The sequence below is a fragment of the Malaclemys terrapin genome, chromosome 16, assembly GCF_027887155.1.
Source record: "Malaclemys terrapin pileata isolate rMalTer1 chromosome 16, rMalTer1.hap1, whole genome shotgun sequence".
Classification (NCBI taxonomy): Eukaryota; Metazoa; Chordata; order Testudines; family Emydidae; genus Malaclemys; species Malaclemys terrapin.
The window spans coordinates 11869511-11881849 of NC_071520.1; the positions used below are offsets into that span (position 1 = coordinate 11869511).

The 12339-nt window shown below is 42.1% G+C and overlaps 1 protein-coding gene across 11 annotated transcripts in view; it reads left to right on the forward strand.

The window, feature by feature from the left end:
- Positions 1 to 12339, forward strand: part of DEPDC5 (DEP domain containing 5, GATOR1 subcomplex subunit) — a 59661-nt gene that overhangs the window by 11234 nt on the left and 36088 nt on the right. For 7 of the 11 annotated variants that reach the window (XM_054006404.1, XM_054006410.1, XM_054006411.1 and 4 more), the window contains exons 11-21: positions 337 to 406; positions 1190 to 1262; positions 2392 to 2495; positions 2767 to 2841; positions 3549 to 3683; positions 4373 to 4434; positions 4535 to 4608; positions 5880 to 5949; positions 6874 to 6910; positions 8067 to 8187; positions 9438 to 9661. In XM_054006404.1, coding sequence (XP_053862379.1) covers positions 337 to 406; positions 1190 to 1262; positions 2392 to 2495; positions 2767 to 2841; positions 3549 to 3683; positions 4373 to 4434; positions 4535 to 4608; positions 5880 to 5949; positions 6874 to 6910; positions 8067 to 8187; positions 9438 to 9661 — 1045 coding nt within the window. The remainder of the gene's footprint in view (positions 1 to 336; positions 407 to 1189; positions 1263 to 2391; positions 2496 to 2766; positions 2842 to 3548; positions 3684 to 4372; positions 4435 to 4534; positions 4609 to 5879; positions 5950 to 6873; positions 6911 to 8066; positions 8188 to 9437; positions 9662 to 12339) is intronic. The other 4 variants (XM_054006406.1, XM_054006412.1, XM_054006409.1 and 1 more) reach the window with 1 other exon arrangement.

Here is a 12339-nt window from a genome sequence, read left to right on the forward strand (position 1 = left end):
ATATCTCAGTGTTTCTTTCTCTCCGTTCCTCACCTGGGCCATATTTCCCTTCTGAAGGGAGACTGAGAGATCTGGTCAAGGTGCTCTCTACAGCTCATTAGTGCCATTTGTTGTAGCTTGGCACTACAGGACCTACACAGCAGTGTTGTACAGCCATATAAACCCCGTGCATTGTTTACTACAGATGTATCAGTGTTTGTTCTCCTTTTGTTTGTGATAGTCTCTGCTCCCTATTCTTTTGTGTGTGCACACTATTAGTTACTGATGAGTATGTGATTTCAGGGAGAAGAACTATTTTTCTTTTTCCCCCCACTTCTTTCTATTCCTCTTGAACAGGAGAAGAACTGCAGCCATGAGGTGACAGTGGTTCTATTTTCTAGAACTTTTTATGATGCAAAATCCATAGGTAAGAAGCTATTGAATAATATTTTCTCCTCTCTTCCTCCTTCTCCTCCTGCTACCCCTGTCCCCCCACCCCCCTTCCATACACTTGCCTTCAGTCTGTCCCCCTTATCTCTTGGAGGCTGGTGTTAGCTAACAATAGTTTGTGCCAATGGGGAACTTAATTCCATTATTGGGTACTGTGTTCTGTAGTTCATTAGGAATGTGTTACGCAGGGAGTATCAGTGACCGTGGATGCTTCAGGAGATGCAGACATTCCTATATCTTCCATGGTTTCATATTGCATATGTACAACTTGTACAACTCGGAGTCTATTTTTATTATTTCTGTTAAGTCCTTGTTCCCCTCAGAAATGGAGGGGAAGAGAAGGGATCAGTGTATCTGTAAACTTGCAGAGAACCTTATTTTCTTGTACCTTAACTCAAGTATATTTCAGAAGGTGAGCACAGCTTCCCTCTTTGTGTTAGGTGGATGCACTCTCTGTCCAATGGTGTCCATGCCAAACACAGTGGGTGCTTGATCAGTCCCTGTGTGAATCCTTTAAGGAAAAACCTAACATGAAATATATGCAAATTGTTCCCAAAGTACTCACTCTTGTAGAAAGATCCCTGTGACCTCATTTTTAATCCAAATTTAATATTGTCAGAGAGAGATGATTTTTTTTCTTACAGATTTAGGTGTACTCTAGAAATAACTTCCCTTTGCTAAAAAAGGGTGTAAGCGTATTGGGACCCCCTTCTGATTTATGAAGATGGTTCATTCAGCCTTGCTTTCCTCTCCATTTCAGATGAGTTTCCTGAGATACACCGTGCCTCAATTCGGCAGGATCATGAGGGAAGATTTTATGAAGATTTCTACAAGTATATTTTCCCCTGTGACAGTTTTGTGTTTTAAGGGATATTTTTGAACAAACGCATATGTAATTCTTATTAATGAGACACGTTTCTTGCTAGAATACATCACAATGGCAAGATCTTGGCACAATGAGAAACATCCCTCTCTGAGTCCTGGCAAATTGACCAGTTCTCCCCACACTCACATTTGCAGCTACTTAGTTATAGAAATCGATGACAAACTTCAGAGCTTTAGGGCAGGGGTAGGCAACCTATGGCACGCGTGCTGAAGGCGGCACGCGAGCTGATTTTCAGTGGCACTCACACTGGCTGGGTCTTGGCCACCGGTCCAGGGGGCTCTGCATTTTAATTTAATCTTAAATGAATCTTCTTAAACATTTTAATAACTGTATTTACTTTACATATAACAATAGTTTTAGTTATATATTATAGACTTATAGAAAGAGACCTTCTAAAAACGTTAAAATGTATTACTGGCACGCGAAACCTTAAATTAGAGTGAATAAATGAAGACTCGGCACACCACTTCTGAAAGGTTGACGACCCCTGCTTTAGGGCTTTCTCTGTAGTGCTAATGGTAGCATTTTATGTAAGACTTGGCTGTCTTTAGAATGAACTCTGTGGGGTGCCAGTGCTGAAACTTTGATTATATTTCCAGTTACATATTTGAGTCCTGGATCTGCTGATCAGGATGGGATATGGTTATTGAAGCTTTCGCCAGCTGGTAAAGTTCGTCTAACTTGGAATGCCAGTTCCTCCTTTAAAAAGAAATGATGCTTTTCCATATTAAACATAGAACATGTTACTATATTTCTGTCTTACATGTAGGCTATAATGTAAGATCTTGTATAAGCCACAGATTGTAAGGTCTTCAGGGCAGGGACCTTGCCTGGTTTGATGTTTGTACAGCACCTAGCACATTGTGGGTATGAATGGATACTAATACACATAATAAGATGGATGTCTGGTAGCTATCTCACCTGGGAGACAGAGTTGTAGAAGTATTCACTCTCCTCTTTATCATTCACTTCCTCAAGTTGTAACTTGTGCATCCTTCTCTCCCTCTTAAAACTTCCTCTGAGAAGCCTCATGCTCTCCTTCCTTCTATGGTCCTCAAAAGTTGTGTTCCTTTTAGGGTTGTAGTACAGAATGAGAGACGAGAAGAGTGGACGTCATTGCTTGTGACCATTAAAAAACTTTTTATTCAGTACCCGGTGCTGGTGCGATTGGAACAGGCAGGTAGGGAGATCTTTTTTGTTTTTTGTTTTTTTTAATGAAACTTAGCTGCAAAGCTGCTAGCTCTGGGTCTAGCAACACTCTACACTGAGGTTGCCTGTTCCAATGCTTATGGCACAATAACATTCTTGCTGGCTCTGTCTGAGATGGCCTGGGAAGCACAAGTTCTGACTCTGTATAAGGGAGAGGTGTGGGAATAACTCTAAAGTGTAGGAAATGTCCATTTGTCTGCATATATTAAAAATGAAATTATTTCTTTCAATTTTTTGTCCAGATGGCTTCCCCCCAGGGTATAATTCTACCTCAGCACAAGGGAACTACCTGGAGGCCATAAATCTTTCATTCAATGGTGAGTAGTGAAGAATAAACTTGTGCAGAGTATAGAGAGGAAGGACCACAAAAAGCTACAGCCAATAGATTTCTGTGGAGTGCTGCTTGCCTAGCATTAACCTGTGAAAGCAAGGAGGGGAAGACTATTTAAGGTGTCATGTCTTTCATTCAACAGTAACTAGTCTGTATCTATTCCAGTGAGAACTGGTATTCAAGATGAAAGATCTGAAGTTGGGCAGTTTAGGTTCTTGGAACCGACTGCAAAGCTTTGTCTGCATTAAATATTTTATTTTCCTTTGTCTAATGTGTATCGGTGTGGCTTCTAGACATCAGAGTCCTCCAGTCACCATAATGCAGTGGCTTTATTTTTTTGTAGAGAGGTATATCCTACTATTTGATCCAGTTGCTCCCTGTGTTTGACATCTTGTCTAAGTGACAATAAAGCAAACTCTAGCAGACAGGACAGGCACCCATGTATATGCATACCTACACCCATCATCTTTTGCCCTTCTTCCTACCTCTACTGCCAATCCACCATGCCTTTCAAAATCAGGGGGGAAACATTTTTGGTCATGGCCTTGTAGCCACTAACTGGCTGCATTCGTGTTTGGGGAAGGTTGCTTCCTGGCACCATCAGTAGTGAGTTATTTCTTGAGCACTCATGAAATCTTTAACATAATTTTATTTTAAAATATGTCTGTTCCTTGATTCTAATTTATCTCATAGTGTTTGACAAGCATTACATAAACCGCAACTTCGACCGGACCGGACAGATGTCTGTGGTTATCACACCTGGGGTGGGTGTGTTTGAAGTGGACCGTCTCCTCATGATCCTGACCAAACAGCGCATGATAGATAATGGTAAAATAGTTTTCATAACTAACTGGCAATGTTTTACAACCTCTGTGCATGCAAACAACCTTAATTTCATCCAGGTCCATTGCTTCCCTTAGCTCTCCAAAAGTCACCATCGCAAGATCCTGTATCCATCTCGAAGACAGTTTATAGCTGGAAGACTAATTTCCAAATTAAGTGCAATAATAGGCTGATTTTTAGAGGTGCTGCGCGCTTGCAGCTCCAGTTAGTTTCACTGGGATTTGTGAGTGCTCAGCACTTCTTAAAATCAGGCCATGAGGAACTTTCCGCTGAAAGACAATTTTATCTGATATGCATTAGTCATGGGGAAACTTTTCCTATCTCCCTTCCTGCACTCTGTATGGGTAAACCACAGCAATAACAACATCTGGGCACACCTATGCTCTCCATCATTTTTGGCATTGCAGATCACTGTCATGGAAGCAAATGCATTGTGTTAAATATTAGACTAGAAAGAGCAGCCTGCTTATAAAGAAAGCTGCTTCTGCTTCATGGTAGTTAATGTGAAGAAAGCATGGGATCATTAGCAGTTTATTGTAATCAGATTTAAAAATTTGGTTCAAATGCAGCAGATTTATGTAACTTTAACTAAGATTTATGACCTGTTTGGATGAGGCCAGCAGCAACAGTTCTGGATCGTATGTGGTTTAACCCCTTCGTTTCTTTGTTTTCAGGGATTGGTGTAGATTTAGTATGCATGGGGGAGCAACCACTGCATGCTGTTCCACTCTTCAAGGTAACAGAATCTTGGCTCCCCTGAAAGTGCTGCTTATTGTGAGACTAGTTGGCCAAAACTCTCAGTAATTATTGCATCTGTGAACTCTCTCTTCTCTTAGCTGCACAATCGCAGTGGTCCCGGAGATTCTCGCTTAGGAGATGACTACAATATTCCACACTGGATAAACCATAGGTAGGTGTGTTGTAGGGGTGATAGGTAAACATCAGCTGGTGCTGAGCCTTCATGCTGCATGTTCTTCTCCACTGACCTGCTGAATTCTTCATTTCATTCCATGTTGTTAGTTTCTCCTGCTATGCATGCAAAGCACAAGTAGAGCAAAGTGTATACATACAAAATTTCGAAGGTTATAGAGCAACTTGTAAAGGAAGGAGTCTTGCTGAGGTTCCATGTCCAGCAGACCCATTTCTGTCTTTGAAGTTTGCTTAGGCAAATGCAGGAAGTTAAGCAAATCAGAATGGACTGGTCAGATCACTTCAACCAACTCAGGAGTAAATCCTGAATAAGCTATTATGGATAAGGAAAATGGGTCTGATGTGGGTAAAGATTGGAGCAGGTATATGATCCTAGTGAAATACTGAGGGCTGTAGTGTGATGTTCTCAATCACCAAGCCATGGTATGGTTATATTCCATTATTTTAAGTATCTTTTTGTTAAGTACTCTGACAGTATTCTCTGTTTTCATAAGAGGCTGGACCAGAGGTTGAATTACCCCCCACCACACATACACACAAACACACGTGCACACATTCAACAATATCCATATAGCTGCTGCTAGCATAGGTAAGTTTCCTCTTCATGTCTCTGCATGCCTGGGTGTCTTGACCAGTAACCACTTACACAGATTCTGTCATATTCTGTCCTTCCAAGTAGATTGATCTTCTGATAGCTCTTTTCCTTATATGAAAGAGTGCTCTAGGACGTCTCATCTGAATCTTTTCTTACTGCAAGATACACATTATTGCAAATAGTTGTCTGGTTGGTTGCAAATTCAAATGGGAGAAGCTTGGTGGGGGGAGTAGCTTATAAACAATTATGGTGCGATCGTTAGGAGCAAGTAGATTAGGGAGAGAGTCACCAATGGCACATAGATCATATCTTGCAAAAGTTAATGGAAGTGAACAATTTTCTGGAGAAAGAGGAAGGGAATGAGAGAGTTCAGTTGTTAAATTATTGAGGTGAACTGTGAGTTAAGTTGCATTTGAGAGTCCTAAGGGTGGGGCTTTATAGATTCCAGTTTTTCTTGAACTAAAGTGCCTTTGTAACCATCTATCCAAATCTTTCCTCATGTCTACTTCATCTCTTTTCCAGAAAGAGCCTGGCTCAAAATTCTTCCCTTTTTCCCCAGTCAGTACAGGCAGGAAAATAACCCAAACTCAACACTTTTATTTAAAATGCTCATTTCCTAAAAGTTAACTAAACAAGCTTTTGTTTTTCCTTTCCAGTTTCTACACATCCAAAAGCCAGCTCCTATGTAACAGCTTCACCCCACGGATTAAACTGGCAGGAAGGAAGGTAGGCTGGTCGCTGGGTTCTCTTCTTCCTGTCATCTGGACAAACTGGTGCCTCCTTAGCTGAGGCATGGTGTTCAGTCCTTGTCTTTTCCACATGGCCCCTAGTCCATATTAATTCAATTGTCACCTAAAGGAACCCCTGCCTTCTTATCGTTCAAAAATACTTGTAATTCTTTTTGGTGCCAGGCTTCAGAGCCCTCTTCTAGCTCTGTCAGTTGTGACAAACTGGATTCTGTGCTAGTGACAGAATTCAAAGCTGTGATTCTTGGGATACATCTGCACTGGAAATTAATGTGTAATAATAGCATGGTGTACGCATACTCATGCCAGCTTTAATCTAGCTAGTGCAGGTAACAATAGCAGTGTAGATGTGGCGGCATGAAACCCAGCACAGGCCAGCAACCCAAGCATGTAGCCAGAGTATCCAGCAAGCTTGTACTTGACCGGCTAGCCTGTATGGAAGCCCATGTTGCAATATCCTCATTTCTACTGTTACCCATGCCAGTACCACACTGGTTACACCTTACTTTGCAGTATGTACCCTTGGTATGATAGGGATTATGAACGTGGGGCTAGTTTGAAGACTTGCGCTTCCCAGTATGGAGTGAAGGGAAGCTCATGGTATTTAAAAGTGAATTGTTCTAGCTAATATGGGATATTGAAAAGCCTCTGTCTATCATGGAAAAACTTGAGGGAGAAGGGACACTGGGGAGGAGGAGAAAAATGTCTCTGGTGGTTGTGACTGGGTGTCAAATTTCTGCATCACTGAGATGGACTGGCTGCCTTATCTGAGTCAGCAGAATAAACCCTGTAGTCCGATACCAAGTGTTAAGTCGGACCCTCAGTCACTGTGGGGTCAAATTTCCTTAGAACATGCTGACCTGTTTTATTTTCTTTATCACATTTCCTGTGTCTGCTCCTCCAGCTGCTGACAGAGAAAGTGAAAAACGGTCGAGACCCCTGTGAGTAATTCAGTACTGGAATGACCCAGTTGATTTAAAAAAACAATAAATGGCTCTAGCAAGGCAAGTAAATTGCAATGAAACCACTATTGATGGGATTGAAAAGGGGATAATTGCGGCAAAAGGCAGCAAAACAAGACGCATGTGTCCTGGGGTGCTGGCATAGGTATCTAAGCTGACTTCCTGGCATGTGATCAATGGGGTAGGTTCTTAGCCCTGATTGCTTGTCAATGGCTAGAGGAGATGGTGTCAAGTTGATGTATAGGCCTTGGCCCTCTAGCAGTGTGGCTCGAGGGAAAGATGGGCCTTGATTGCCGTGCTTGAGGTGCTAGAAATGCCTTATATACAGAATTACATAATCCCTGGCTTTTCATACTGCAATACCACCTCTTTTCAGGAATGTGTGTGTGAACAGAAGGAGTTATTTTGTCCTTACATGAGGTCATTTCTGCAAACCTGCACATCCTGATTGGAGGTGGTCACAACACCTCTTACAAATAGGAAGACTTGTCAGCGAATGACTGAATGTAAGGGAGGAATTAATAGTGGGTCTAAATCGCTGATTCCCAGGTGATTGCTTTCCCAGTTGAGCTAATGGATCTGTTTCAGTTGTTCTATACACGACACCCTTCTATGCAGTTCCTTACCGTATACACCACTACCTCGATATAACGCCACCCAATATAACACCAATTTGGATATAACATGGTAAAGCAGCGCTCCGGAGGGGCGGGGCTGCGCACTCTGGTGGATCAAAGCAAGTTCAGTATAACACGGTTTCACCTATAACACGGTAAGATTTTTTGGCTCCCAAGGACAGCATTCTATCGAGGTAGAGGTGTATTTGCGGACAATTCCTCATCATGGGGGGGAGGGATAGTTCAGTGGTTTGAGCATTGGCCTGCTAAACCCAGGGTTGTGAGTTCAATCCTTGAGGGGGCCACTTAGGGAACTGAGGTAAAAATCTGTCTGGGGATTGGTCCTGCTTTGAGCAGGGAGTTGGACTAGATGACCTCCTGAGGTCCCTTCCAACCCTGATATTCTATGATTCTATGATCTCTGAAGTGATAGCTGGCTGCTTCTGATTTGTCCAGCAATCTCAGATTTTTAATAGTAATTATAAATGAGACTCAGTATTAAATGTTCTGTGTTCCAGCATTAGGGGCTCCTAAAGATGCTGAGAATGCCCTTCCCATTCAAGTTGATTATGATGGCTATGATGCCCAAGTGTTCAGACTGCCTGGCCCATCCCGAGCCCAGCGCTGTACCACTTTCAGGTAGGAAGCTTTTAAGCAAACTGATTCTGGTTCAGCTTCACCACTTCAGTGCATTTGCTGACATATATAAAATGCTCTTGGGAAAGATGGGGAAGGCTGAACACCAAGAGCTTGGTCTGAGAATAATGTTTAGAACTAATATTTTCAGCTGGTATCAGTGAGCTTCCTGCTGGCGGCCTTCCCACCATGCTACTGTGAAGCCATACTAATGCTATGGGAGCAAGTAAAAGGACTAACTATCAATATATTTCCTTCCAATTTAAATTTTGCTTGCTTGTTCAAACAGAAAAATTATTGTAGCCATCTCTCTTTTTCCTGTGCTCCTGTCAGATTTTGCAAGCTAAACATGGTTAGGCTGGCTTCATACTTGAATGATTTTTGAGGAACACATCGGAGCTGCTGGAAGTGGAAATGGTCATTCAGAGATTGGTGCTCTGTCCTCTGAGATGATACCAAACAGGGTGGGTAGGGGGTGTAGAATTCCTTAACAACTGAAAGGGTTAATTTCTGGATGTGAATTGAAATAGAGCTCATGACCATGGGGTCACTGAAAATTTCTGTGGCATTCCTCCTGAGTAGGGTGTTCATCCTGATGTCCTGGCCAGATGCTTTTTTTGGCTAATTACATTCAATCTCCCTAAATTCCTGGTGCAGTTTCATGAAGATGGGCCTAATGGGGTTGCTTCAGAGTGTCATCAGTTATATCTTTCCTTCAGGGCTTAGGAGGCATTGTATTGGTCTAGGGGAGCTTTGTATACAAACATCTGCATACATGGATTCATTCACTCATGTAATGAGCTGATAGAGCTCAGCTTGGAAAGATGCCAGTACCTTTTAAAGACCTTTAATTTAATTTTAAGGGAGCTCTAGAACTCCCTGGCCAGTCTAGTTTTCTAGCTGTGTAGGGCTTGGTTCCTTCCAAATCCCATCAATGCCATGGCTGGCTGGATGGCTGCAGAATTGTGGGAGGTGCTGAGCAGGCTCCCTTTGAAGCACTGCTGCCTAGCTAGGAGATTGCTAGTGTTCAGTATCCTATGTTGTTGGATAACTATTTAATATGCTAGCTAGGGAAGGCAAATGTGCCATTGCACTCATATATTCAAAGATGGTGACACTAACCCTTTACCACTGTGCTTGGATTCAGTTATCAGTCTTCAGGTTTCTGCATAAGTGGGAAGCTGTTGGATCCTCTTGATTTGCCCAGGAAGTGGGATTTCACTTCAGTGCTATTGAACCTATGTATCCTTCAGTAGGTCTGCGAGGGAGAGAGAGAGCCGCACCAGGAAGAGCTCTAGCTCTTATGATGTCTCATCCAGCCCTTCCGTGCAGAGCCGCACCCTGCTCCCAGAGGAGGTGAGGAGCCAAGCTTCCGATGACAGCTCCCTGGGGAAGATCTCCAACATCTTGATGATCCCAAGGCCTCATTTGCACCAATATGAAGTCAGCAGCTCCTTGGGCTACACCAGCACCCGAGGTCAGACTGTGGCATGAATGGAGATAGGGAAGTCCCTTTGGTTGTGGGGTAGGAAGAGAGAGGTCCTGAGTTCAAGTCAGTCACTTCCAAAGCAGCACAGAGGGGGCAATTTTCACTTCAGCCTTCATGTTACAGCTTTGAAAATGTGTTTATCCACAATGCACACCTCTGCGCTCTGGGTTCAGTGCTGTCTCTCTCTTTATACTCGTCCAGTTCCCTTTTGTGTTCTTATTGGCTCATCCTATATAGGCAGGTTTCAGAGTGGTAGCCGTGTTAGTCTCTATCAGCAAAAAGAACAGGAGTACTTGTGGCATCCTAGAGACTAACAAATTTATTTGAGCATAAGCTTTCTTGGGCTAAAACCCACTTCATTGGATGCATGCAGTGGAAAATACAGTAGGAAGATATATATACACGGAGAACATGAAAAAATGTGTGCTGCCATATCAGCTGTAATGAGAGTAATCAATTAAGGTGAGCTATCATCAGCAGGAGGAAAAAAAACTTTTGTAGTGATAATCAGGATGGCCCATTTCCAACAGTTGACAAGAAGGTGTGAGTAACAGTTGGGGGGGAAAAATTAGCATGGGGAAATAGGTTTTACTTTACTTTACTTTACTTTTTTTTCATGTTCTCTGTGTATATATATCTTCCTACTGTATTTTCCACTGCATGCATCTGATGAAGTGGGCTGTAGCTCACGAAAGCTTATGCTCAAATAAATTTGTTAGTTTCTAAGGTGCCACAAGTACTCCTGTTCTTTTTCCTATATAGGCATTGATACTGATCTGCCCATTTCCCTTCCCTGGTAACATCTTCCTTTAAGAGATCTATATTCTTCTATGTCCCCTCCTACCTTTGGATCATCTGTGATATGGATATGTGCAACTAATGTTTCATTTTCCAAGCCACTTATGAATCTGTATAATACAATTGCTCTCAGCAGTGGGTCCTGTGGAACCCCCTTTATAACTCCTCTCCATGAGGATTTACTGTCATTAACTATAACTTTCTGGATCCTTCCTCCTGCCAGCTAACAGAACCATTTTGCTAGGTTAGCACTGGTGCCTACCCTTTTTATTAATTTCGTCCTCTGACAGAATGTGGTGCCTTCTCCCAAGCCCTGCTGAAATCTAGGTAAATTGCACTCTGTCCACCCTTCACCAGTACTTTGAAGCTCTTTAGAAGAAATCAGTCAGATTTTTTTTTTAACTCAATCTCCTCTTAATGAACGCTGCTTATGCTTTCCTTTTCACTGAGGTCTTGCAATCTCATCTGACACCAGTATCTGCCCTGTGATAGGAGTTGGACGCACTGGCCTGTAACTGCCTACTGTCCTATTAAAAACTTACTACTGCTTTTGCTGCTTAAGTTCTCCAGTACTTTTCCTATATCAAGCAATATATAAAGATAGTTTCCTTAAAAGTAAAGCAATATCTGAGGGAGGGGGTCAAAGACTTGGATTCTATTCCCATTTCTACCACTGACCAACTGTGTGACCTTAGGCAAGTCACTTCCCCTCTGAGTCTGTTTCCCACTGTAAACTGGGGATAATTGATACTTACCTTTTGTAATGTACTTCATCATCTATGGATGAAAAGTGTTCTATAAGCTAGCTAGCTATTATTGGGTTCTTAAGAGTTCTGCAATAGAGCCCATCTGCTCCTACTGATGGATATCCGTGTGTGTCATCTTCTGTAACCTGGAAACTATCCCTCTTGCCTCACTAAACCTGATATAGGAGCGTCTGCCCCATATGGGAAGGTTCTTAAGCCTCTTCTTCCCCCTTCTCATTTTTTGCTATAACTATGCCCAGGATGCATTCTATTAGCTCTTCCATTTCTATTTCTGCCACACCTGTTTTCTTCTTTAATTGGATCTTCCGTTTTACTGCTTTTGGGAGCTCTGTTTGTTTCCTTATTAAATATCCTTTTTCCTTGTTGTTTGCAGTTTCTTCTGCACTCCACGCTTTTATTGCCTTGAGTTTCCTCGTGCATAGTCTGGACCTTTTTGTTGTATTCTCAACTTCTTCACTAACTTTCCCTTAGGTGCCCTGTATGCCTTTGTCTAAAACACTTCTTCTGCATTCTCCAATCCTCACCACTTCCTTCATTTACACTTAATTCTAAATAGATGCTTTTGTGCCGTGCATCAGATAGTAGTGACTTAAACGAGCTCACCAAGATCTTGTATCCTGTGGTGAAAGCATGCTGTAGTTTAATGATTCCTACCACTTCTTTCAATGGTTGAAACTGCCCATTTTTTTTTTTAATGGAGTACTTTACTTCCTTAGATCTCCCCTTTGCCCAATCTCCTATAATTTTGCTGTAGTTGCTCTCTTTAAATTTCTGCTTCATCATCAATATTTTGTTATAACTTGTCAGGAATGTCTTGCGTTCTGGGTGAGAACCCCCTGTTTATTATTGAAAAAGAAGAAATAACAGTTCTTCATGGCTTGTTTAGAAATTGCTTCCTCTCTGGCTTTCCTACTGTAATGCTTTTAAATGCAGAAAATCCTGGTTCTGTCTTGTCTGGACTCCCATTTATAGTGTAATTTCTGGATTAGTACCTTCAGCCTCCCACTGCACATCCCCACTTGTCCTAGTGGCCCTTGTTTTACTAAGTAGTGCACTAAGTGTGGCTCTTGTTTGGTCTTATGTTAACTGAAAATTGTGTTT